At 38.5% G+C, this 26060-nt stretch overlaps 1 protein-coding gene across 1 annotated transcript in view; it reads left to right on the plus strand.

Moving 5' to 3' along the window:
• Nucleotides 1-216: 216 nt before the first annotated feature.
• The window catches only part of LOC145994360 (uncharacterized), a 112286-nt gene continuing 86442 nt past the window's right edge, over nucleotides 217-26060 (plus strand). The window contains exon 1 of the mRNA XM_083130475.1: nucleotides 217-288. Coding sequence (XP_082986601.1) covers nucleotides 225-288 — 64 coding nt within the window. The 5' untranslated portion in view covers nucleotides 217-224. The remainder of the gene's footprint in view (nucleotides 289-26060) is intronic.

Raw genomic sequence — 26060 nt, forward strand, 5'->3', positions numbered from 1 at the left:
ACAGATGACCAGTGAGGTGCATGTTAATAGTTTGTTCAGCTTGAAATAAACTTTTTTTCCTTACCTGAATAATGTTTTGGGTTAGATGTCGATTATGTGTTCACATGCTATTGCAAGGTTTTCTTATGTAAGAAAATATTTTCTGAGCGAATTGTTCATCAATAATAATGCTAGCAAGGAAGATACACAATGAACTGATTCCATTAAAATTTTAGGTAAGAGGAATGAACGAAGGAGTAAACGACCAAGGAGAAGCTGCGAGTGTCAAAGCTACTACAGTTGAAGAAGGTTAGTATCTTAGCTGAATAGATTGCAGTAATATAACATTTTAAATAAAATTAATTTATTCGTTGAGTTTGTGTTTTAAGTCCACTGTATGCACAGTAAGGCTAATCGGGACTGGGCCTACAGTTTAAAGTGGGATCCGAACCACTATGTGCCTCCACCGGGTATCGAATCCGGGGCCCCTTGTTTAAGTGGCGACGACGTTACCACTTTTTTGTTATTATTACTTTGATTTAACTATATACAGCTGATTGGAACAAGCATATTTCATGTTTACATATAAATGTTATTGCATACTACTATACATTTAAGAATTTGGCATATAAAATGTTATTTTTGGTTGATGACATAGTTTGAAATATGTGATGTAAGTAATTCACAAATTGTGTGAAAGTCAGGTTGTTGATAGGTGGAGGCCAACCAACCATAATGCCTCAGTAACCACTGTGCACTGTTGTGTTTCATTCTTGGGTAATAATTAAAGGTTGGAAACAGAAGGTGATCAACTGTTATATTCCCCTCGCTTGTGCGACAGATTACACTCACGAGTCTTGAGACATATTTCCAGGACGTAGCAGTTAGTTTGCATTCACTGATCTTATGCACTAAGGATTGACATATTGAACATAGTGAGGTGTCTGCTATGTCAGCTGTATTTGCACTATAAGTACCACGCCGATCTTACCCTTTATAGGAGATATCTCGCGTGAATGTTTGTTCACACCGCAGGTCAAGGAACTTCAAGGTGTCTTGCAACTATTTTACACGCCTGTTGAGACGCTGCACGCATTCCTCATAACATTTCCGACACCACTGGAACTGGTAGGGTATGAGTTTGCAACAAGGCGTAGCAAATCTCCACTAAAGTACAGTATATCGGAGGTACGTAAGGTTGTGGTGGAGGGTAGTAATGTTTATGGGGAGTTCAAAAACGTGACTCATGATTGCAAACTCAGGGTTCGAAACTTATGAATTTGCAGCGCTGCTTTACCACCTCCAATCACTCGATCATAATGTATTTGGATCATTCTTTGCAGAGAATGCTTACATATTACAACAAGTTTCTTTTAAGGTGGTAACAACAGGGAAGTATCGTACGGGTGTGTGTAGGGTAGGTACTTAATTGCATCACACAATATTTTCGTACATTAATTTGGAGGCCTCAATGCACACCAAATTCCTATAACTATAGAAAATGGGGGTTCAATCTGGTAATTCAATTAGTTGTGGCATGGATTTACATACTTACTGCCCATCACAGATATACATTGCTAAAAAGTTGACTGTCGTAGCTGGCAGTTAATCAAAACAAATCACTTTCGCGTCAGGGAGCGTCATACACGGGTAGAATCTTTGACTTCAATTTACATTACCGTTTTAACCTTTCATAAGTAAATCTAGTTCAGCGTAAAATTCTTTGTTTGGTACTCGTGATTAAAACGTCTACTACAGAGAACACTCGCTTGTTGTTGTTACGATAAACGATGACATAGGGGGAAAATGATGACGAAGATTGGCGGTAAGGAAAGCAAAGTAGATGACTCTGATTCCTCTTTTCAGATTCACGAAAAAAACATTTTCTGTCAAGTTTCTTTGGATTATATAAAATCCGTCCGAGCACTGTGTATGAAGTTTATCGAAGCACTGTGTATGAACTCAATCGGAGCACTGTTAAAGGACGGAGAGAGAAAAATGTTTTATGCTTTTCAAATCCGTCTGAGCGCTGTATATCAACTAACTTCGGAGCACACTTTTTCACCCTCGAGTCTCTTGGTATCGCCCCACAAGAGAGAACTGTCCGTCTTCCCCATTGGTCATTTGACTTTAGCTCCGCCTACATCAGGGTTGCTTATTTACACGAGGGGACGACGGGTTTTCCCGAGTCGTTTTCGGGGCTTCGCGACCAATAACACTGCCTGCGGGAGAAACGGATGTGAGGTATTAAAAGTATATGGTTCAATTTAAATCCCACTACCGTACATTCGTTGCGAGCACTATCGCTTCACTTCTGATATTTTTGTTTAGCTTATGTCTTTCCTTGCTGTATTAACTTCACAGGTGTGAAGATATATAATGTAGGGAGGTTAGAGTTCAATTTTCCGTACTCTTCACTCTGTCACGGAAATGTCTAGAATGCAGCCGGACCGTCATCCGTTCGAAAGTTAAGACACTGGCTCTGTTTCCTTAAAATGTCTGGAAGCAGGTTTGTTTACGTCTAGGCAGCTGGCTGGCCCCACGAGAACAGTGTGTCCGTTGGTTCTCGGGTCCTGGATGAGGAGCGAGATATGTGTTCCAGCAGGAAGTGTCAGTTTTTAATTTTTAAAGGTCTTGAAAGCCGTGAAAAGTTAAGCACCTGCATCTCCACCATCTGCACTGTACGCAATTTATGCTGACAGTGCGGCGAGAGTACACTGACTTCCATCTCGAGGTGTGTGTTTCTCAAATTTACGGTATGTCTGGCTCCGTGGGAAGTATGCTGGCCATAAAGAGACAGCCGTGTTCTGCTTTTCAGGAGCGGAAACTCTCGTGAAGTTTTCGTTGGGACCGTAACTGCAAATCGGTCAAAAAAATTTTCCTGCTCTAGAATTAAATATGTTGAATATTCAGGAAGCAAATTTTTCATCTCGCTGTAGTAGCACATCACGCAGGAATTATTTCGGAGGTTCTTGCCTTATGTTATCTTCGTCGTCATCTATGATAGGTCAGAATATAACCCTAGCACCCATAGGCTTAAGTGTTCGGGTCACATCTGCCCTTCCCTGGCAAGTCAGCCTGTCTCTCTCTTTCTCCAGCTGCTGTTGCTGTCTGCTGCTTCATCTTCTGCCTGGATTGCCTTTGGGCATGTGCGTTTTGCCCTTCTGCTCCACCTCATATCCTTGACATCGTCTGCCGTCTTCATTGCTGTCTGGAAGTTCTGCGTAGCTCTTCCTATCTCTCTGCCGTCGCGTGGCCTGGGCATACGGTTGATATTATAGACTGAACCGCCCGCATTGCAGAGTCGTCGTGGAATCGACTCTTAGCCCACACTGACATTTTTTTTTTTTTTTTGACATTTGGTCCATTGAGCTGAATTTATCGAATCGGAACTCCATCTTGGTTGGTTCTGGGACTCCATGAGCGCATCTTCTCCATCTTATTGGCAGTGATAATCTCTGTTGACATTAGTGGTTCTCTTTACTGATGTCCATGTCTGTGAAAGTCCATAGAAATTAGACAATTGCTTTGTTAAAAGTCTTAATTGATCTTCATGCACTATCTTTTCATGTCACATCTTCAAGTCTCTGACCACCTTATAATTTTTGACTTCATACAATCCCTCACTAAGTTTTTCGATCAGATCTTGAGATTCTACATCTAGTATATTTAGACATGTTTACATAATTAAGATTAATAATAAAAGTTACGAAAAATGTATAAAGTCTTCTTGTTATAAAGAGAGATATTACATTATCTGTTCTCTCCTATGAAAATTGGTTGTTTCTTAATGTGAAATTAAAATGTGAAAATTAAAATTATTACAGCTTAATATATTAAAAAAATGAAATTTTATTTTATTCATGCACCGCTTTCTTCATATCCATTTGCCATTTGTTTAGATATCTCAAAATGTATTTACGGGGCCCAAGCAGTTACCAACACTTATTAAAGTCAATACTACTAACTTATTCAAATAAGGTAAATATTAAATAACGCATGGGCTATCAGCCCTTATCTGTGCACATTATACATATCATAGGCCCCTTTGGGCAAATCCTCTGCAGCTTTGCAGGATCAATAAGTGCATCTTCGGCACATTCTATATTTATTGCAACATAAAACCTATGCCGCTCCCTATGGGCAAACTTTCTGGAGCTTTACAGGTGAAATAAGTGCATCGTCTGCACATTCATTATGCAATTTTATTAAGCATCTTAATTATCAGTACCAATATTTAAATAAGTACCAATATTTCAATAAGCTCAATACAGCATAAACCTTTGTTAAGTGTTGTTGGCAAGTGTATGTAGTAGGTGTGTGTTTGTTTGATTGATTGATTGACTTGCATTGTTTAACTTCGTCTTTTGTGCCACTTTTGGCTAATTTGCGAAGATGGGGATGGTGATGATATGATGGAATTGAGGAATGGACACTCACAAACATCCATGCCCAGGCCGGGATTCGAACCCGGGACCGCTGGCGTCTTAGCGCGATGTGCAAACCACTCCGCCACGGAGGCCGGCAGTAGGTGTGTGTATCCTGTATCTTACGCTAATGTTATAATCACGTTTCTTGAACCACCAATTATGTGAGAATCTAAGGTATTTTATATTAACTCATTTTCTCAATTATTATCATAAAAAGCAAGCGATTAATAACTTTTGTAGAGATCGAATAGGATTTCCTCGCTACCATGGAGCATGACTGGTGAATGAATACTAGTTTGGGTTGACAAGATAATAATTTTAGCTTCTTCAATATTACATGGGTCTGATTATAATAAAGTATATAATATAATATATAAAATCATTTAAATATATATAGACCCAACCAGTAGTGTAAACTTATTGTTTCTAAGTCGTACTTAGTAGGTATGCATTTGTAGCCTCTTTTTTTATCAATTGAATATCAGTTTTTGACATATTTTGAAAATTTTTTGTCGATGTTTTAGCGTTTAGCGATGTTTTAGTAAAATTTCCCTTTTTTCCCACTCGTACTTGGTAGGTATGCATTTGTAGCTTTTTTTTTTCAATTGAATATCAGTTTTTGACATATTTTGACAATTTTTTTGTCGATGTTTTAGCGTTCAGCGATGTTTTAGTAAAATTTCCCTTTTTTTCCCACTCACACTTGGTAGGTATATCACGATCTTACGTGATATAACTTAACCTATTTATTTTATTACGTGCTAAACTACACGAGAGCCTCTTCGTGCTTTGACCTACTTTTAGTAGTGGTAGAAGCCAAGTTCTGAAACCGAAAATGGGGCTCGGAGTGGGGCTCGACTTAATGATTTTCTCTTGTAAGGCATAAGCCTTATTTTCTCGCAGTGTTGCCAACACCTCACTCGATCACGATCTTACGTGATATAACTTAACCTATCTTACGATTTTTTTTACCATCGTCAGTGATATAACTTCACCTATCTTACGATTTTTTTTACGATCTTCAGTGATATAACTTAACCTATTTATTTTTTTTATTTACACACCGAACTAACTTACATTATATTTTATATAACCTAAAAACTTTTATTGATTTTTTTTTAGTATGTGGCAATTTTTTTAGGATTTTTTTTTAAAACTGCTCCATGACCCTCTCGTTCTTCACGTCATGGATGAAGGACTTCTTGGCGACCAGGATGACGCTACACAGAGTATCGGCAGGCAGCGCGTCGTGGAATTCGCAGACGACCTTGATGTTGGTGCGATCGTTGATCACGACCTGCTTCCTCTTCGTGGTGTTGACGACGAACATCGGCCTGTGGGTTTTGAATTCGCTGGGTGTGTAGTACATGTCGACGTTTCCCTCGGTCACGCGCTTGTAAGCGGTGTAAGCTTCGTAAAGTTTTAGGTAATCATCTTTTGTCGTGTCGAGGTTGTAATTCTCGCGCGGGAACACTTTGTTCCTGCCATTCTTGAGATAAACGTTCTTGATCTTGCAGTCGTCGAATTCGCAAACAGATTTTTCCTAAGTCTTACCGTTTCCAAGGTAACCCCACTTCCGGTCGCCATTTTGGATTTCCGAGCATAGGTTCTATTCATATTTTACTTACATATCGGCGTACGTGATGAATCCGCAAACAGATTTTTCCTAAGTCTTACCGTTTCCAAGATAACCCCACTTCCGGTCGCCATTTTGGATTTCAGATCATAGCTTCTATTCATACTTTTTCTCACATATAGGTGTTCATGATTACATGATGAATCACCAAACAGATTTTTCCTAAGTCTTACCGTTTCCAAGATAACCCCACTTCCGGTCGGCATTTTGGATTTCCGATCATAGCTTCTATTCATACTTTTTCTCACATATAGGTGTACATGATAAATCACCAAACAGATTTTTCCTAACTCATGAATTGGAGGGTTCTATGACAACCTATATTAATTCTCGTAAGAGAACAGAAAACACACACAAAAAAAAAAACAATACTGTGGTCACTACAACAAATAGTCTTCTTCAAACCCAATCCAACAACCCAAAAATCATCATCCTAACTAGAACCATGTAACTATCTGCCATCTGTTAGAGGTTATGTGAACTAAGTGGTGTTTTGTTTGTGTGTAAAAAAAAAGAAATGCAATGCTTTTTGCACTTGGTTATCATCACCTAACATGTTATTAATTGTTTTTTAAAATTAATTACAACTGAAAACTAATAATTAATATTATCTAAAGTTACTAATTAGTATTATACAAATAATTGATATATTTTTTTGTTCTTGTTGCTAGTGTTGGGTAATTATAGTTGTTGCAAAATATAGCTCTCGCGTATGACAGTTTCTGAGTTTTGTTGGGTATATAAGAACAATTATACACAACCTTTTTCGGTTCTCCTCCGTAGCCGTGCGTGTTAAGGCGTTCACTCGTTCTTGTCATTGTTCGTTCTACGTGTGGCCTATAGGTTCGAACCCGGTCGTGGTCGAAAGTTTTTCAGCGTGTCTAGGAGTCTTTAACAGTGTGTATATTTACTTCTCTGTGTTGAGTCTACGGATTCTGAACGGGGTTGTTTAATGTATATGTTGTTCTTGATATATATATATATATATATGGTGTTCATGTATGTATCCAAAGCACATTGGAAACAATATTCGATCATTAGCTGCGTTCAACCACTGCTGCGGTGGAGTGACCACCCCCTGTCCCCGGGGGTTCCCCCCCTGTCCCTGGACCCCTGTCCCCGGGGTCCTATTCCTGACCCTGGGCTCGTGTTCCCGGGGTCCCTGTCCCTGTTCCCGGGCTCGTGTTCCCGGTTAAGTTAGGTTAAGTTAGGTTAAGTTGTCTAATGTCTATGTCTATGTGTAATGTCCATGTCTCTGTCTTTGTAGGTTTTTGTCAAAAATTCGAGATATTTGCAATTTAACGCTGGACTTAGAAAATTTTCGATTGCTGAAAAAAAAATTGGTTCCATGACGACCTATGTTTATTTTGGTATGGGTGGACAGAGGACACCGAGACTCGACCAACGCACTAAACCCGACCTTTCTACGACTATTCGTTCAAAAGTTACGAGAGATCAAAGTTTTGGGAGGTGGGCTAACTTCTTACCCCTTGGCCCCAGGACCACCAAAACTTGGTACACGTATTCTCCACCTCCAAAATCGACAGGGGGCATCTAACGATGCCGTATGGGGGTGTTTTTCGATATATTTTTTCGATATCTCTTACCATTTTCGAGATATTTGCAAATTTAAGATTTTTTAACACAGGACTTGGAAAATTTTCGATTGATGAAAAATTGGTTCCATGACAACCTATGTTTATTTTGGTATGGGAGGACAGAGGACACCGAGACTTGACCGACACACTAAACCCGACCTCTCTACGCGTACTCTACGTCACCAAAAAAGGTTAAAGGTTCCAAATAACAATAGTTAGAGTTTCCCCAATCTAGTAAAGTGGATTGGTTGAAATCTCCAAGGCGTATTTTGCATTTTTTTTTTCAAATATGAACACGTTAAAACTGAACTGTCTCGGATTTTTGAGTTTTGTATTCGCCCTGAGAAAATTCTATATAAAATAACATACCTGAAAATTATATTCACAGTAGATTGATTTTTTTGAGTTTTGTAATCACCTCAAGAAATTCTATATAAAATAACATACCTGAAAATTGTATTCACAGTAGATTGAATTCTTGAGTTTTTGTATTCGCACACAAGAAATTCTATATAAATAACATAATTGAAATTCTATTTACAGTAGATTGAATTTTTGAGTTTTGTAATCACTCCAAGAAATTCTATATAAAATAACATACCTGGAAATTGTATCGCTATATACTAGATTTTTTGATTTCTGTGATTTTGGAGAAAGCAATGGCATCCACCACCAGTTTCAATCGTAAAAATGATAAAACTGAATGTGTTACTTGTGGGAAGCTAATCTCAAGGAACAATTTATCGGTACACAGGGCAAGATGTAGCGAAACAGGTTCGAGAATTAATCGTTCGTCACCTTCTAAGTCTTGTGCTCGTTGCGGAAAGATGATTAGCATTACAAATTTAAGTAAACACCTGAAAATTTGCAAACCATCGACCGAACAAGGAACATTGAAAAGAAAAATCGATGATCCAGGAACCGAAGCTTCTACTTCCAAACAAGTTAAATTATCGGATGAACGCAAACCAATTAGATCTGCATTGAACCGTCATATTCAGGATTTCTCTTTTACTTCGGAACCAGGCTGCGACATTCTTAGTTTCTTGCGTGAAACGAAAACATCCTTGATAAATATTCTAAAAAATAAATTGGAAAATAATTCCATAAAAGTATACGTTGATCTATTTTCCGAATACGAAAAAGTCGATGGTACAACAAGAGTTTTTTATCATCGAACAAAAACCAGGCTCTTCATTTGGCGGACGTCGATAATTTGGACGAATTTTATTCTGATCTTTCAAATGAACTGGTTAAGAAACATGACGATTTCGAGGCTACAGGGTCGGGATGGTCTCTGTGTGGTAGTCCTCACACGTTAATTGTTTACGTAAACCAATTCTCGCCTCTTCGTGCATCCAGCTACGTTCCTCTTCCAGTGGATATTAAAAATAAAAAAGCCGTGCTGAATATTCAAAATATAGATGATAAATGTTTTCTTTGGTGTGTGTTGGCGGAACTTCACCCGATTCATTGGTCAAATAATCCAGAACGGGTTTATCATTACAAGCAGCATGAACCTGAACTGGAAAATGCAATGGCTGGCATCGAATACCCGATGACTATTTCTGATATATCAAAATTCGAAACACGAGCACGAGATGCAGAAGGAAAACGCTTAATCATCAACGTGTATTCCTATACGTTGGATAAACATGTCGTGCATCCCGTCAGGATAAGCAATGTCGACGATGATGATGCTCGTGTGATTAATCTTCTTCTAATTTCAAACGACAGTGTTCACCATTACTGTCTCATTCGTTCTCTATCACGTTTGGTCAGAAGTCAAACTACCAAGTTTGCAAACAACATCGAAGTTTGCCCGAGATGCCTAACCACATTCAACGATATAAAACAAGTCGATTATCGAAAATACACCGGACGTCAGATTGCTATCGATAAACTTGCTCAACATAAAATATATTGCGGCAACAACAGACCGTTTCGAATGTTGATGCCCGAAAAGAACGAAGTGGAAGAATTTAGGATGTACAAGGCATTGTTGGAACATCCGGCCATCATCGTTGCTGATTTCGAGGCGTTCCTCAAACCACTCTCATACTGCGATCCGGATCCCGAAGTTTCTTCCACCACACCTTACCAGCTTCACGAACCAAACAGTTTCGGTTACGTTGTCGTGCGACAGGATAAAATAGATGAACCGTACGTATACCGAGGACCCGATGCAATCGAACGCTTCTTCGAAAAGATGATCGAGGAGGTTGGGAAAATTGGATGCATGCTGCAAACATCGAAACCGATGCTTCCGTTATCTGCTATCGAACTTCAAAATTACTATGACACTGTCAAGTGTCCCGTGTGTGATAACCACTTCACAGACGACAATCGTAAAGTGTTTCACCATTCGCATACGGACGGTCGCTTCATAAGCGGAATCTGTAATGCATGCAACCTCAAAATCCAAAAACCAAAATTCGTCCCCATATTCTTTCACAATGGTCCTAATTACGACTTTCATCCCTTAATTAGGAAACTTGGATACGACACTCAAAAATAGATATTCTTGCTCAAAACGAAGAAAGATACATCTCTATAAGTAAGAAAGTTATGATTCCCGAGACTAAAAATACCATCGAGATGAGGTTTCTGGATTCGTACAGATTTCTCTCTGCCAGCCTGGACGCTCTTGCCAGCAAACTTTTAGACGAACAATTCAAAATTACAAAAGCTAGTTTTCCCAACGTAGACATAGAACTCGTTAGACGTAAAGGGATTTATCCTTACGAATATGTTAGTGATAATTCTAAATTTAACGACGACGCTCTCCCACTTCCAAGAGAATTTTACAGTCGACTCAGAGAGAAAGGAATCACGGACGAAGAATACCAACACGCGCAACTCATGTGGGAGAAATTAGAATGTAGGACACTCGGAGACTACAACGATGCCTACTTAAAATTAGACGTAACGATACTCGCGGATGTTTTTCAAGCGTTCAGGAAAACGGCAACGAATATTTACAAATTAGATCCAGCGTATTTCTACAGCCTACCGGGATTAGCGTGGTCGGCAATGTTATTCCAGACAAAGGTCAAGCTGGAACTGATATCGGACGTGGACATGTTACTTTTCGTCGAGAGGGGGATTCGGGGCGGGATGGTACAATGTGTGCAGAGATATGCAAAAGCCAACAATGTGCACATGAAAGAAGATTATGATTCAAATCGAGCATCGAATTACATCTTCTACGCCGACGTTAATAATCTCTACGGACATGCCATGGTACAGAAACTTCCTTACGGGGGATTCGAATGGGCGTCATAGACATAGAAAATTTCGATGATAGTGAGTATGGCTTCTTCGCAGAGGTGGATATCGAATTCCCCGACCATTTACACGATCTGTTCAGCGATTTACCACCGGCATCCGAGTTCAAATCTTCGCCTCATTCTAATCAATGCAAGCTTTTATTGACTCTAGAGGGGAAAAAGAGATACGTTGTTCATTACTCGAATCTCCGATTCTTGATCGGGAAGGGTGCTAAGGTAGCGAATATTAGAAGAGTCCTCAGGTTTAAACATTCCGAGTAGCTCAAACCGTACATTGAAACAAACACGCAACATAGGACAGTTGCCACTTCCGATTTAGACAAAGATTTTTTAAATTGATGAATAACGCGGTGTATGGCAAGACGATGGAAAACGTGCGGAATCATGTAGACGTGAAATTGGTTTCAGATAAAAATAAATGCATGAAGTGGGTGGCCGATCCTAGATTCAAGTCGAGAAAAATTTACAATGAGAATTTGGCACTTTTCAATCTAGATATAAAATTGATGAAATTCAGAAAACCAATTTACGTTGGTGCAACGGTTCTCGACTTGTCGAAACTTTACATGTTCGAATTTCATTATGACGTGATGAAACCCTTCTTCAATGATAAGATATCACTTTTGTACACGGACACCGACAGCTTCATTTACAGCATACAAACACCTAACCTCTACGAAGACATAAAAAATCCTTCCATGCTCGAGTATTTCGATACTTCTGCATATCCTCAACCCAACAGATTTGGGATTCCTTCCCTCAACAAAAAAGTCCTAGGTAAACTGAAAGATGAATGTAACGGTGATATTATTGTCGAGTTCGCGGGTTTGCGTTCGAAAATGTATGCCATGAGAACAGAAAGTAGCGTCACGAAGAAAGCAAAAGGTGTGTGCAAGAATACGGTGGAGAACAAACTCACCTTCCACGATTACATCGATTGCCTTTACTCACAATCGACGATACTAAGTATAGAACAAAGAATCCAAAGTGTAGACCACGTGATTACAACAAACAAAGTTAGGAAAGTAGCATCAGATCCGCATGACGATAAAAGATGTATTTTGTCTTGCGGAATCCACACATTGCCTTGGGGACACTATCGTTTAGAAATTAGTAAAAATTGTAGGCAATGCAATTGAAAAAAAATTAACTTAAATAACTATAACTAATATAAAAAAAAACTTTAACTGTCTCAAATTATCACATACACAATAAATAACTAGCAAGGACAATGAATCTCTTTGGTTTCCGAAAGCAAACAATGGAGACTGTACACCGCACGGCAGATCATGAATTTCTACCTTCCATGTTATCTAATCTCAACGGCCTGTTGATCAATCAATTTTCGGAACGCTGCTCTTCTTGCTGGAACAGTGACGATTTCGGATTCGCGACGATCCTCACAACGTTGCAACGTTTAGAAAGTCGTTGATTTTGTTTCTGTATTTTCCGTCGTTGGGTTTCCTCGTCATGTCGATCGACGCGAATCCGAAATCGTCACTGTTCCAGCAAGAAGAGCAGCGTTCCGAAAATTGATTGATCAACAGGCCGTTGAGTTTAGATAACATGGAAGGTAGAAATTCATGATCTGCCGTGCGGTGTACAGTCTCCATTGTTTGCTTTCGGAAACCAAAGAGATTCATTGTCCTTGCTAGTTATTTATTGTGTATGTGATAATTTGAGACAGTTAAGGTTTTTTTTTATATTAGTTATAGTTATTTAAGTTTATTTTTTTTCAATTGCATTGCCTACAATTTTTACTAATTTCTAAACAATAGTGTCCCCAAGGCAATGTGTGGATTCCGCAAGACAAAATACATCTTTTATCGTCATGCGGATCTAATGCTACTTTCCTAACTTTGTTGTAATCACGTGGTCTACACTTTGGATTCTTTGTTCTATACTCAGTATCGTCGATTGTGAGTAAAGGCAATCGATGTAATCGTGGAAGGTGAGTTTGTTCTCCACCGTATTCTTGCACACACCTTTTGCTTTCTTCGTGACGCTACTTTCTGTTCTCATGGCATACATTTTCGAACGCAAACCCGCGAACTCGACAATAATATCACCGTTACATTCATCTTTCAGTTTACCTAGGACTTTTTTGTTGAGGGAAGGAATCCCAAATCTGTTGGGTTGAGGATATGCAGAAGTATCGAAATACTCGAGCATGGAAGGATTTTTTATGTCTTCATAGAGGTTAGGTGTTTGTATGTTGTAAATGAAGCTGTCGGTGTCCGTGTACAAAAGTTATATCTTATCATTGAAGAAGGGTTTAATCACGTCATAATGAAATTCGAACATGTAAAGTTTCGACAAGTCGAGAACCGTTGCGCCAACGTAAATTGGTTTTCTGAATTTCATCAATTTTATATCTAGATTGAAAAGTGCCAAATTCTCATTGTAAATTTTTCTCGACTTGAATCTAGGATCGGCCACCCACTTCATGCATTTATTTTTATCTGAAACCAATTTCACGTCTACATGATTCCGCACGTTTTCCATCGTCTTGCCATACACCGCGTTATTCATCAATTTAAATGTTTTTTTGTCTAAATCAGAAGTGGCAACTGTCCTATGTTGCGTGTTTGTTTCAATGTACGGTTTGAGCCACTCGGAATGTTTAAACCTGAGGACTCTTCTAATATTCGCTACCTTAGCACCCTTCCCGATCAAGAATCGGAGATTCGAGTAATGAACAACGTATCTCTTTTTCCCCTCTAGAGTCAATAAAAGCTTGCATTGATTAGAATGAGGCGAAGATTTGAACTCGGATGCCGGTGGTAAATCGCTGAACAGATCGTGTAAATGGTCGGGGAATTCGATATCCACCTCTGCTAAGAAGCCATGCTCACTATCATCGAAATTTTCTATGTCTATTGACGCCCATTCGAATCCCCCGTAAGGAAGTTTCTGTACCATGGCATGTCCGTAGAGATTATTAACGTCGGCGTAGAAGATGTAATTCGATGCTCGATTTGAATCATAATCTTCTTTCATGTGCACGTTGTTGGCTTTTGCATATCACTGCACACATTGTACCATCCCGCCCCGAATCCCCCTCTCGACGAAAAGTAACATTTCCACGTCCGATATCAGTTCCAGCTTGACCTTTGTCTGGAATAACATTGCCGACCAGGCTAATCCCGGTAGACTGTAGAAATACGCTGGATCTAATTTATAAATATTCGTTGCCGTTTTCCTGAACGCTTGAAAAACATCCGCGAGTATCGTCACGTCTAATTTTAAGTATGCGTCGTGGTAGTCTCCGAGTGTCCTACATTCTAATTTCTCCCACATGAGTTGCGCGTGTTGGTATTCTTCGTCCGTGATTCCTTTCTCTCTGAGTCTGCTGTAAAATTCTCTTGGAAGTGGAAAAGCGTCGTCGTTAAATTTATAATTATCACTAACGTATTCGTAAGGATAAATCCCTTTACGTCTAACGAGTTCTATGTCTACGTTGGGAAAACTAGCTTTTGTAATTATGAATTGTTCGTCTAAAAGTTTGCTGGCAAGAGCGTCCAGGCTGGCAGAGAGAAATCTGTACGAATCCAGAAACCTCATCTCGATGGTATTTTTAGTCTCGGGAATCATAACTTTCTTACTTATAGAGATGTATCTTTCTTCGTTTTGAGCAAGAATATCTATTTTTTGAGTGTCGTATCCAAGTTTCCTAATTAAGGGATGAAAGTCGTAATTAGAACCATTGTGAAAGAATATGGGGACGAATTTTGGTTTTTGGATTTTGAGGTTGCATGCATTACAGATTCCGCTTATGAAGCGACCGTCCGTATGCGAATGGTGAAACACTTTACGATTGTCGTCTGTGAAGTGGTTATCACACACGGGACACTTGACAGTGTCATAGTAATTTTGAAGTTCGATAGCAGATAACGGAAGCATCGGTTTCGATGTTTGCAGCATGCATCCAATTTTCCCAACCTCCTCGATCATCTTTTCGAAGAAGCGTTCGATTGCATCGGGTCCTCGGTATACGTACGGTTCATCTATTTTATCCTGTCGCACGACAACGTAACCGAAACTGTTTGGTTCGTGAAGCTGGTAAGGTGTGGTGGAAGAAACTTCGGGATCCGGATCGCAGTATGAGAGTGGTTTGAGGAACGCCTCGAAATCAGCAACGATGATGGCCGGATGTTCCAACAATGCCTTGTACATCCTAAATTCTTCCACTTCGTTCTTTTCGGGCATCAACATTCGAAACGGTCTGTTGTTGCCGCAATATATTTTATGTTGAGCAAGTTTATCGATAGCAATCTGACGTCCGGTGTATTTTCGATAATCGACTTGTTTTATATCGTTGAATGTGGTTAGGCATCTCGGGCAAACTTCGATGTTGTTTGCAAACTTGGTAGTTTGACTTCTGACCAAACGTGATAGAGAACGAATGAGACAGTAATGGTGAACACTGTCGTTTGAAATTAGAAGAAGATTAATCACACGAGCATCATCATCGTCGACATTGCTTATCCTGACGGGATGCACGACATGTTTATCCAACGTATAGGAATACACGTTGATGATTAAGCGTTTTCCTTCTGCATCTCGTGCTCGTGTTTCGAATTTTGATATATCAGAAATAGTCATCGGGTATTCGATGCCAGCCATTGCATTTTCCAGTTCAGGTTCATGCTGCTTGTAATGATAAACCCGTTCTGGATTATTTGACCAATGAATCGGGTGAAGTTCCGCCAACACACACCAAAGAAAACATTTATCATCTATATTTTGAATATTCAGCACGGCTTTTTTATTTTTAATATCCACTGGAAGAGGAACGTAGCTGGATGCACGAAGAGGCGAGAATTGGTTTACGTAAACAATTAACGTGTGAGGACTACCACACAGAGACCATCCCGACCCTGTAGCCTCGAAATCGTCATGTTTCTTAACCAGTTCATTTGAAAGATCAGAATAAAATTCGTCCAAATTATCGACGTCCGCCAAATGAAGAGCCTGGTTTTTTGTTCGATGATAAAAAACTCTTGTTGTACCATCGACTTTTTCGTATTCGGAAAATAGATCAACGTATACTTTTATGGAATTATTTTCCAATTTATTTTTTAGAATATTTATCAAGGATGTTTTCGTTTCACGCAAGAAACTAAGAATGTCGCAGCCTGGTTCCGAAGTAAAAGAGAAATCCTGAATATGACGGTTCAATGCAGATCTAATTGGTTTGCGTTCATCCGATAATTTAACTTGTTTGGAAGTAGAAGCTTCGGTTCCTGGATCATCGATTTTTCTTTTCAATGTTCCTTGTTCGGTCGATGGTTTGCAAATTTTCAGGTGTTTACTTAAATTTGTAATGCTAATCATCTTTCCGCATCGAGCACAAGACTTAGAAGGTGACGAACGATTAATTCTCGAACCTGTTTCGCTACATCTTGCCCTGTGTACCGATAAATTGTTCCTTGAGATTAGCTTCCCACAAGTAACACATTCAGTTTTATCATTTTTACGATTGAAACTGGTGGTGGATGCCATTGCTTTCTCCAAAATCACAGAAATCAAAAAATCTAGTATATAGCGATACAATTTCCAGGTATGTTATTTTATATAGAATTTCTTGGAGTGATTACAAAACTCAAAAATTCAATCTACTGTAAATAGAATTTCAATTATGTTATTTATATAGAATTTCTTGTGTGCGAATACAAAAACTCAAGAATTCAATCTACTGTGAATACAATTTTCAGGTATGTTATTTTATATAGAATTTCTTGAGGTGATTACAAAACTCAAAAAAATCAATCTACTGTGAATATAATTTTCAGGTATGTTATTTTATATAGAATTTTCTCAGGGCGAATACAAAACTCAAAAATCCGAGACAGTTCAGTTTTAACGTGTTCATATTTGAAAAAAAAAATGCAAAATACGCCTTGGAGATTTCAACCAATCCACTTTACTAGATTGGGGAAACTCTAACTATTGTTATTTGGAACCTTTAACCTTTTTTGGTGACGTAGAGTACGCGTAGAGAGGTCGGGTTTAGTGTGTCGGTCAAGTCTCGGTGTCCTCTGTCCTCCCATACCAAAATAAACATAGGTTGTCATGGAACCAATTTTTCATCAATCGAAAATTTTCCAAGTCCTGTGTTAAAAAATCTTAAATTTGCAAATATCTCGAAAATGGTAAGAGATATCGAAAAAATATATCGAAAAACACCCCCATACGGCATCGTTAGATGCCCCCTGTCGATTTTGGAGGTGGAGAATACGTGTACCAAGTTTTGGTGGTCCTGGGGCCAAGGGGTAAGAAGTTAGCCCACCTCCCAAAACTTTGATCTCTCGTAACTTTTGAACGAATAGTCGTAGAAAGGTCGGGTTTAGTGCGTTGGTCGAGTCTCGGTGTCCTCTGTCCACCCATACCAAAATAAACATAGGTCGTCATGGAACCAATTTTTTTTTCAGCAATCGAAAATTTTCTAAGTCCAGCGTTAAATTGCAAATATCTCGAATTTTTGACAAAAACCTACAAAGACAGAGACATGGACATTACACATAGACATAGACATTAGACAACTTAACCTAACTTAACCTAACTTAACCGGGAACACGAGCCCGGGAACAGGGACAGGGACCCCGGGAACACGAGCCCAGGGTCAGGAATAGGACCCCGGGGACAGGGGTCCAGGGACAGGGGGGGAACCCCCGGGGACAGGGGGTGGTCACTCCACCTCAGCAGTGGTTGAACGCAGCTAATGATCGAATATTGTTTCCAATGTGCTTTGGATACATACATGAACACCATATATATATATATATATATATATATATATATATATATATATATATATATATCAAGAACAACATATACATTAAACAACCCCGTTCAGAATCCGTAGACTCAACACAGAGAAGTAAATATACACACTGTTAAAGACTCCTAGACACGCTGAAAAACTTTCGACCACGACCGGGTTCGAACCTATAGGCCACACGTAGAACGAACAATGACAAGAACGAGTGAACGCCTTAACACGCACGGCTACGGAGGAGAACCAAAAAAGGTTGTGTATAATTGTTCTTATATACCCAACAAAACTCAGAAACTGTCATACGCGAGAGCTATATTTTGCAACAACTATAATTACCCAAGACTAGCAACAAGAACAAAAAAAATATATCAATTATTTGTATAATATTAATTAGTAACTTTAGATAATATTAATTATTAGTTTTCAGTTGTAATTAATTTTAAAAAACAATTAATAACATGTTAGGTGATGATAACCAAGTGCAAAAAGCATTGCATTTCTCTTTTTTACACACAAACAAAACACCACTTAGTTCACATAACCTCTAACAGATGGCAGATAGTTACATGGTTCTAGTTAGGATGATGATTTTTGGGTTGTTGGATTGGGGTTGAAGAAGACTATTTGTTGTAGTGACCACAGTATTGTTTTTTTGTTTTTTTTTGTGTTTTCTGTTCTCTTACGAGAATTAATATAGGTTGTCATAGAACCCTCCAATTCATGAGTTAGGAAAAATCTGTTTGGTGATTTATCATGTACACCTATATGTGAGAAAAAGTATGAATAGAAGCTATGATCGGAAATCCAAAATGCCGACCGGAAGTGGGGTTATCTTGGAAACGGTAAGACTTAGGAAAAATCTGTTTGGTGATTCATCATGTAATCATGAACACCTATATGTGAGAAAAAGTATGAATAGAAGCTATGATCTGAAATCCAAAATGGCGACCGGAAGTGGGGTTATCTTGGAAACGGTAAGACTTAGGAAAAATCTGTTTGCGGATTCATCACGTACGCCTATATGTGAGAAAAAGTATGAATAGAACCTATGATCTGAAATCCAAAATGGCGACCGGAAGTGGGGTTATCTTGGAAACGGTAAGACTTAGGAAAAATCTGTTTGGTGATTCATCATGTACACCTATATGTGAGAAAAAGTATGAATAGAACATATGCTCGGAAATCCAAAATGGCGACCGGAAGTGGGGTTATCTTGGAAACGGTAAGACTTAGGAAAAATGTGTTTGCGGATTCATCACGTACGCCTATATGTAAGTAAAATATGTATAGAACCTATGCTCGGAAATCCAAAATGGCGACCGGAAGTGGGGTTATCTTGGAAACGGTAAGACTTAGGAAAAATCTGTTTGCGAATTCGACGACTGCAAGATCAAGAACGTTTATCTCAAGAATGGCAGGAACAAAGTGTTCCCGCGCGAGAATTACAACCTCGACATGACAAAAGATGATTACCTAAAACTTTACGAAGCTTACACCGCTTACAAGCGCGTGACCGAGGGAAACGTCGACATGTACTACACACCCAGCGAATTCAAAACCCACAGGCCGATGTTCGTCATCAACACCACGAAGAGGAAGCAGGTCGTGGTCAACGATCGCACCAAAATCAAGGTCGTCTGCGAGTTCCACGACGCGCTGCCTGCCGATACTCTGTGCAGCGTCATCCTGGTCGCCGAGAAGTCCTTCATCCATGACGTGAAGAACCAGAGGGTCATGGAGCAGTTTTAAAAAAAAATCCTAAAAAAATTGCCACATACTAAAAAAAATCAATACACTTTTTTAGGTTATATAAAATATAATGTAAGTTAGTTCGGTGTGTAAATAAAAAAAATAAATGATAGGTTAAGTTATATCACTGAAGATCGTAAAAAAAATCGTAAGATAGGTTAAGTTATATCACTGACGATCGTAAAAAAAAATCGTAAGATCGGTTAAGTTATATCACGTAAGATCGTGATCGAGTGAGGTGTTGGAAACACTGCGAGAAAATAAGGCTTATGCCTTACAAGAGAAAATCATTAAGTCGAGCCCCACTCCGAGCCCCATTTTCGGTTTCAGAACCGGGCTTCTACCACTACTAAAAGTAGGTTAAAGCACGTAGAGGCTCTCGTGTAGTTTAGCACGTAATAAAATAAATAGGTTAAGTTATATCACGTAAGATCGTGATATACCTACCAAGTGTGAGTGGGAAAAAAAGGAAATTTTACTAAAACATCGCTGAACGCTAAAACATCGACAAAAAAATTGTCAAAATATGTCAAAAACTGATATTCAATTGATAAAAAAAAGCTACAAATGCATACCTACCAAGTACGAGTGGGAAAAAAGGGAAATTTTACTAAAACATCGCTAAACGCTAAAACATCGACAAAAAATTGTCAAAATATGTCAAAAACTGATATTCAATTGATAAAAAAAGAGGCTACAAATGCATACCTACTAAGTACGACTTAGAAACAATAAGTTTACACTACTCCAACCTATCAAACACTCAAATTATATCAAAATACACCTTAATTAAAACATAAATCAAAATCAATACATTACTTGCCAAAATATACCCTTGATAAACATATTTCAAGTAAATATTTACAAAAATAAATGTGAAAAAATAATCTAAGATTAATTCTTGTAATGAAACTATAAATTAAAAATCTTATTACAGGACAAACATGCTAATTGCATTTAATAAACAAAAAAACTAACTTTTGGTTACGAGCTGCGCAACTGATAAAATCATAATTGAATTTGAATTTGTTACTCCATATAATCCATCTACATTGGTATTTGGCGGGGTTCAGTACAGTTCATATAAAAAATATAATTACAAAATTTCTATAATTTACAATCTAGATATTCACTAACGCTATAATATTCCTTATTAACTAATAGTTTTTTTTATTTGTTTTTGAAACTTGTCATACTTTCTGCTTTTATATATTTTGGTAAATGGTTGAATACTTTAATTGCCATCTCTTCGGGTTCTTCTTGAACTAATGTTAGCATGGTGAAGTATGGCTTTAAAAGCTGTTTGTTTCTGGTGTTATATGTATGTTCTATTGAACTTCGTAGCGTAATAATTTTTCTCGCATATGATGCCATTTCATATATGTACAGTGAAGGGAGGGTTAATATTTTCTTTTATTTCTTGAACAACGTTTTGCACGATTCCCTAGTCTTTATTCCTGCTATAATCCTAATGGCTTGCTTTTGTTTTCAAAATGTTTCTAAACTTATTGTTGAGTTTCGCCAGAATTCTGTTGCATAATTTATTAGTGAATGAAACATTGCATAATATACGTGAATTAGAGCAAATATTTTGGAATTTAATTTTTTAAAGAGTATTTTTACATGGTTTGACCAATTTAGATTTTCATTTATAACTAGAGTATATATATAAAAAATTGTTTCGCTAAGTAATATTACTGAAAGATGGCTATTCTTTACTATATCCTTAATTTTATTTTGTTTAGTGTGAAAAAGCAGGTAATTTGTTTTCTGTTCATTCAATAGTAATTTGTTACTATTAAACCAAGATTTTCTTTCTTCCATTGTTTTTTGAATGTTGGCTTCTAACTCGTTCACATCATTTCCCTTTACTATTGCGCTAGTATCGTCTGCATACAACAAAATCTTGGCATTCTTTATATTTAATGGTAAATCATTTATGTACAAAAGAAAAAGTAGCGGGCTTAATATTGATCCTTGGTGAACTCCATATTTTAACGTCTTTAGAGTGGATTTGTATTTTCTTACGTTTCCTTCTCTTTCGTGGCTAATTTCAACACATTGTATTCTGTTTGATAAGTATGATTTCATAATTTCAAGCGCATTAGGTGGCATTCTGTCTACAGATACAGAGTCATCTGTGCCAAGTTATAATAATACTATTTACACTACAAAAGTACAAAAAACACAAGCAATATTACTAAATTATACTTATGAAATAGTAAGGTATTTAATATGAACAAAATAATAATATCCATACACATATATTAACAGAGGATTAAGTACCTCTTTGGGTTTATATTTCGGACAAAGTTTGAACTTCAAGTTACAATAATTCAATATTATGAAGTAAGGCAAGTTTAATACACTAGATTTAAGAAACTCATAGTACGTAAGTTCTGATTTATGTGCGAAATTACGCTTCTTTGTGTGGAAAATGAAAGACAAGCCAAAGATTGATTTAGAATACATTTTTTTATATTGAAGAGGAAATAAAGTGCTGGAATCTGTATACTCCTTTTTTAGAATCAAGTGTGAAAGATTCTCCCAGCCAATCATTAGTACACTGATGCATGCAAATACTGAGTAACTCCTGAGTATATTCCTAGGGTGAAAAAGTACTCGGAAAATTAGTGAACAGGTTTATTTTATTGAACAAATTACACATCTGCCACCTACGAGCAACGTGAGATTTCTTATGTTTCGTATCAATACAAAACAAAAAAAGGATGAAGTTTATCCCAGCATGTTCAGAACATCTGATATTTTACTTATAAGGATTTCTCTTCAACTACTTGCATCTAAAGATATATTTTATACAACACCGCCTCAAAATACTCATAACATAAGTAATAAAATGATGGCGGTACTATAAACCACCTAAATCTAAATAATCAACATCTGTTGCGCATCTACTTGCAATCTGTAAAATCATCTAACACATTAATTATATATGTGACATAATGTCTTTGTCAACCATAAGCATTCCCATATATGAGCATATGACCTTGACGCGAAATTGAAGTTGACTAAAACAGAGATGTGCATAACATTCGTTCACATTTATACTAAGTTCCACCTTTTCTGAATGGTTTAAACAAGATTTATACTCGTTTTATAAGAAAAAAAAATTGCCACAGCAATGGCGTCGCCCGCCATTGTCTCCGGACCACGATGTTCAGAACGACAGTTTCGCGATTTTCTTCGCGACACACGGTATACTCGCTAGCATGCTTTAATTGTCGATCGCTAATTAGGCAGATCTACCAAACAAGTAAGAAGACATGAGCTCATGCGACACTTTATGACGAAATACAGCTTACCTCCATGGAGTGGTGGGGAGTTGAGAATCATTCACTATCCCTACCTTTTCCCTTCGATCATTTTAATCGTTCAGCTGACGCATCAAATCTTACACATTCGTCAACCCATTCTCCTTGTGTCCATGTTTGAAAGTAAATCCGCCATAACCATCCAGCTGTTGTGCGAAATCTAATATCGAAGGATTTGTACATCCGAGTGCTCTTCACGAAGCACCTTTCTCTCCATCTTTTCTCTGCCCGAACCACCAGTCGCATCATCTGCCCGACCCTGTGGCCGAGTGGTTAGCACATCGCGCTGCGAAGCCAAGGGTCCCGGGTTCGAATCCCGGTCGGGCTTGGTTGTTTGTGAATGTCCATTCATCAATTCCATCTAGAGACCTGCACAAGACCCGGAAAAAACCCGTCTGCGAGGAGGCGCGCCTACAATAATATGCAACACGCACGTCAAGCCCAGGTGTTCGAAATCGCGCAAGCGAGCCTCACGTCACAGTTGTGCACAGGCATCGATGCCTGCCAGGTTTTTCTGTTACCCGGGTCTTAAGAAGACCCGTGAGACTCGATGTAGTTCTTGCAGGTAGACGGCGAGCACTACTGTCAGTGCTGCCAACGGCCATTATATTTCACTACGCATGGAAATATTTGAATTTCTGCTAGGCGCAGGTGGCTTGAGGTTGTATAACCATTGGCGTAGCAAGGGGTGAGCGAAGTGGGCGACCGCACTGGGCCTCGCACATATAGGGGCCTCGCGTCCTATGAGGTTGATACGAAAAACGTAATAAATGGAAGTGAGAAAGATAGAAAAGGCTAATTTTTGTGGGCAATAAAATTTAAAAAAAAATTATCTGGCTTTATATTCTAGTTTAACGTTATAATTTGAATGAATACGTCAAATCAGAGGCGAGCGGGAGCTCTATGCCTAAGGGGTCCCAAAAAGTCAAAACAATTCTCATTTCTCATGTGAAACATTAACGCAAAAATTGCTTGGACAATTTTATCCAATTATTATTTTCTTGAATAGAAAGCGCTTTGTCTTGGCTTTTCTTCTGTCTCGTGACCTTGCATAGCCTACACGATTTTAATATGTTAATGATAAAGCACCTCAAACTGCCACGGAGCAAAGTATGGGGCGTTTAAATGCTCCCGGTGTTTTAAACTGAGGAAGGGTATGGATAATGTTAGCAGTTCGTCCTTCCTTCCTACAACTTCAGATGCAGCTATTGCCCTCTGTAACGGGCACGAAGATGATTTATCTTCAGAATATCCTGATAAAGTTTACGTTTCAGGAATGTGCTTAAATCTGAAATCAAGTGCTTTGGCAAAGTTTCTTCTCCTGATAGCTCTACACTAGCTTCCAGTGTTCTCTGTATCCTGTACCGCCTTCTGTTTTTTTCCTACTCTTCAAGTAACAACCACGAAAAAAGAACTATTATTTCTCAAAATTGAAACTTAGGAAAAACTTCTGGAAGGTAAGTAGTAGGGTTTGTGGTACAACCAGCGCCGGAAAGTATGAACCCCCCTCATGCAGATTTGGCTACACTTAAAACTTGCTCAACATGCCCATATGAGCTTTTTGCTCAAGTGTGGAACCCCGTCTAATCCAAGATTTTTGTAAAAATGCCCTCGGGAATTTCCTGAGAAAGTATGATCCCCCTCAGATTGATTTGCCTACACTTATAAGAGGCACTTCTGTGAGATTGTTGTCCATAAACCTGTCAAAAATATGCCCCTCTTGATATTTTTTTTGGCCACACCTAAAACTACGCCAAAGGTATTAACACACCCACACCCACACACACACACACACACACACACACACACACACATACACACACACATATTCACACATATTTATTTCCGGTCCATTTCTGCCCATTTCTGCCCACTTCCGGTCCATTTCCGGTTAATTTCTGGCCATTTCTGCCCATTTCTGCCCACTTCCGGTCCATTTCTGGCCATTTCTGGCCATTTCTGCCCACTTCCGGTCCACTTCCGGTCTATTTTTGGCCATTTCTACTCATTTCTGCCCACTTCCGGTCCATTTCCGGTCCATTTCTGGCCATTTCTGCCTATTTCTGCCCACTTCCGTTCCACTTCCGGTCTATTTTTGGCCATTTCTACCCATTTCTGCCCACTTCCGGCCCACTTCCGGTCCACTTCCGGTCTATTTTCGGCCATTTCTACCCATTTCTGCCCACTTCCGGCCCACTTCCGGTCCACTTCCGGTCCACTTCCAGTCTAGTTTCGGCTATTTCCACCCATTTCTGCCCACTTCCGGCCCACTTCCGGTCTATTTTCGGCCATTTCTACCCATTTCTGCCCACTTCCGGTCTACTTCCGGTCCACTTCCGGTCCACTTGTGGCCTATTTCTGGTTTATTTATATTGCATCATGTTTTGAAACAAATTATTACCCAATATTAAGCAACAAATTATTAGACATGTGTTGTTTTCTGATTGGTTGCTTATGACATAATGTAATGATGTGTTATATTCTGATTGGCTTATTGTTTCAGATGTTTTCAATGCGGTCTGTGCTTAGGCTATATAAAGAGATTTTGCATTGCATATCAGCCAGTATTGTGAGAGTTGTTGAAGAGTAAGGGTGTGTTGTTGCAGTGCTGCTCATATTTTTTTAAACACAAAAATATTGCAAATTTATATAAATTGAATTACAAATCTATTTGATTTAATAGACAGAATTTTTGACAACCTGTCATAGGTTTATTAAGTATAGAGTTTTGATTTGAGCCCCAAGAAATTTTATATAAATACCAAAGCCAAAAATATTAACACACATACATACATACACACATACACTAAATATACAAATCACACTGCTGAACCCAACTGATATTTTTTATTAAGCATAGAATTTTGATTTGGACCCCAGGAAATCTTATATAATAAACAACAACAAAAATGCCAAATCAAAAATATTGTAATCAATGCAATAAGAATATATCCAGCCCCAATTGGGCCAAGCATCAAAGGAATTGTAATCCAGACAAATGCAGAACTCCCACAAAAATATGCCCTAAATGCCATAGAGAATATAGCATGCAACACTTCACATATACACATAAAGGTACTTGCTCTGCACAGTTATCAACATTTCCCCCTCAACCATCTACATCTGGTCTGAAAAGGAAGCATGAAACACCTGTTAATGCTGGACCAGCAAAGCAGCCACGCTATGAACCCATCCATAGCAGTTTTAATGGCCAATTAAGGGATCACCGGTTTGTATCAGAGCCAAAATGTGACATTAAGAATTT

The sequence above is a fragment of the Lepisma saccharinum genome, chromosome 10 (genome assembly GCF_977018435.1).
Source record: "Lepisma saccharinum chromosome 10, izLepSacc3.1, whole genome shotgun sequence".
Taxonomy (NCBI): Eukaryota; Metazoa; Arthropoda; class Insecta; order Zygentoma; family Lepismatidae; genus Lepisma; species Lepisma saccharinum.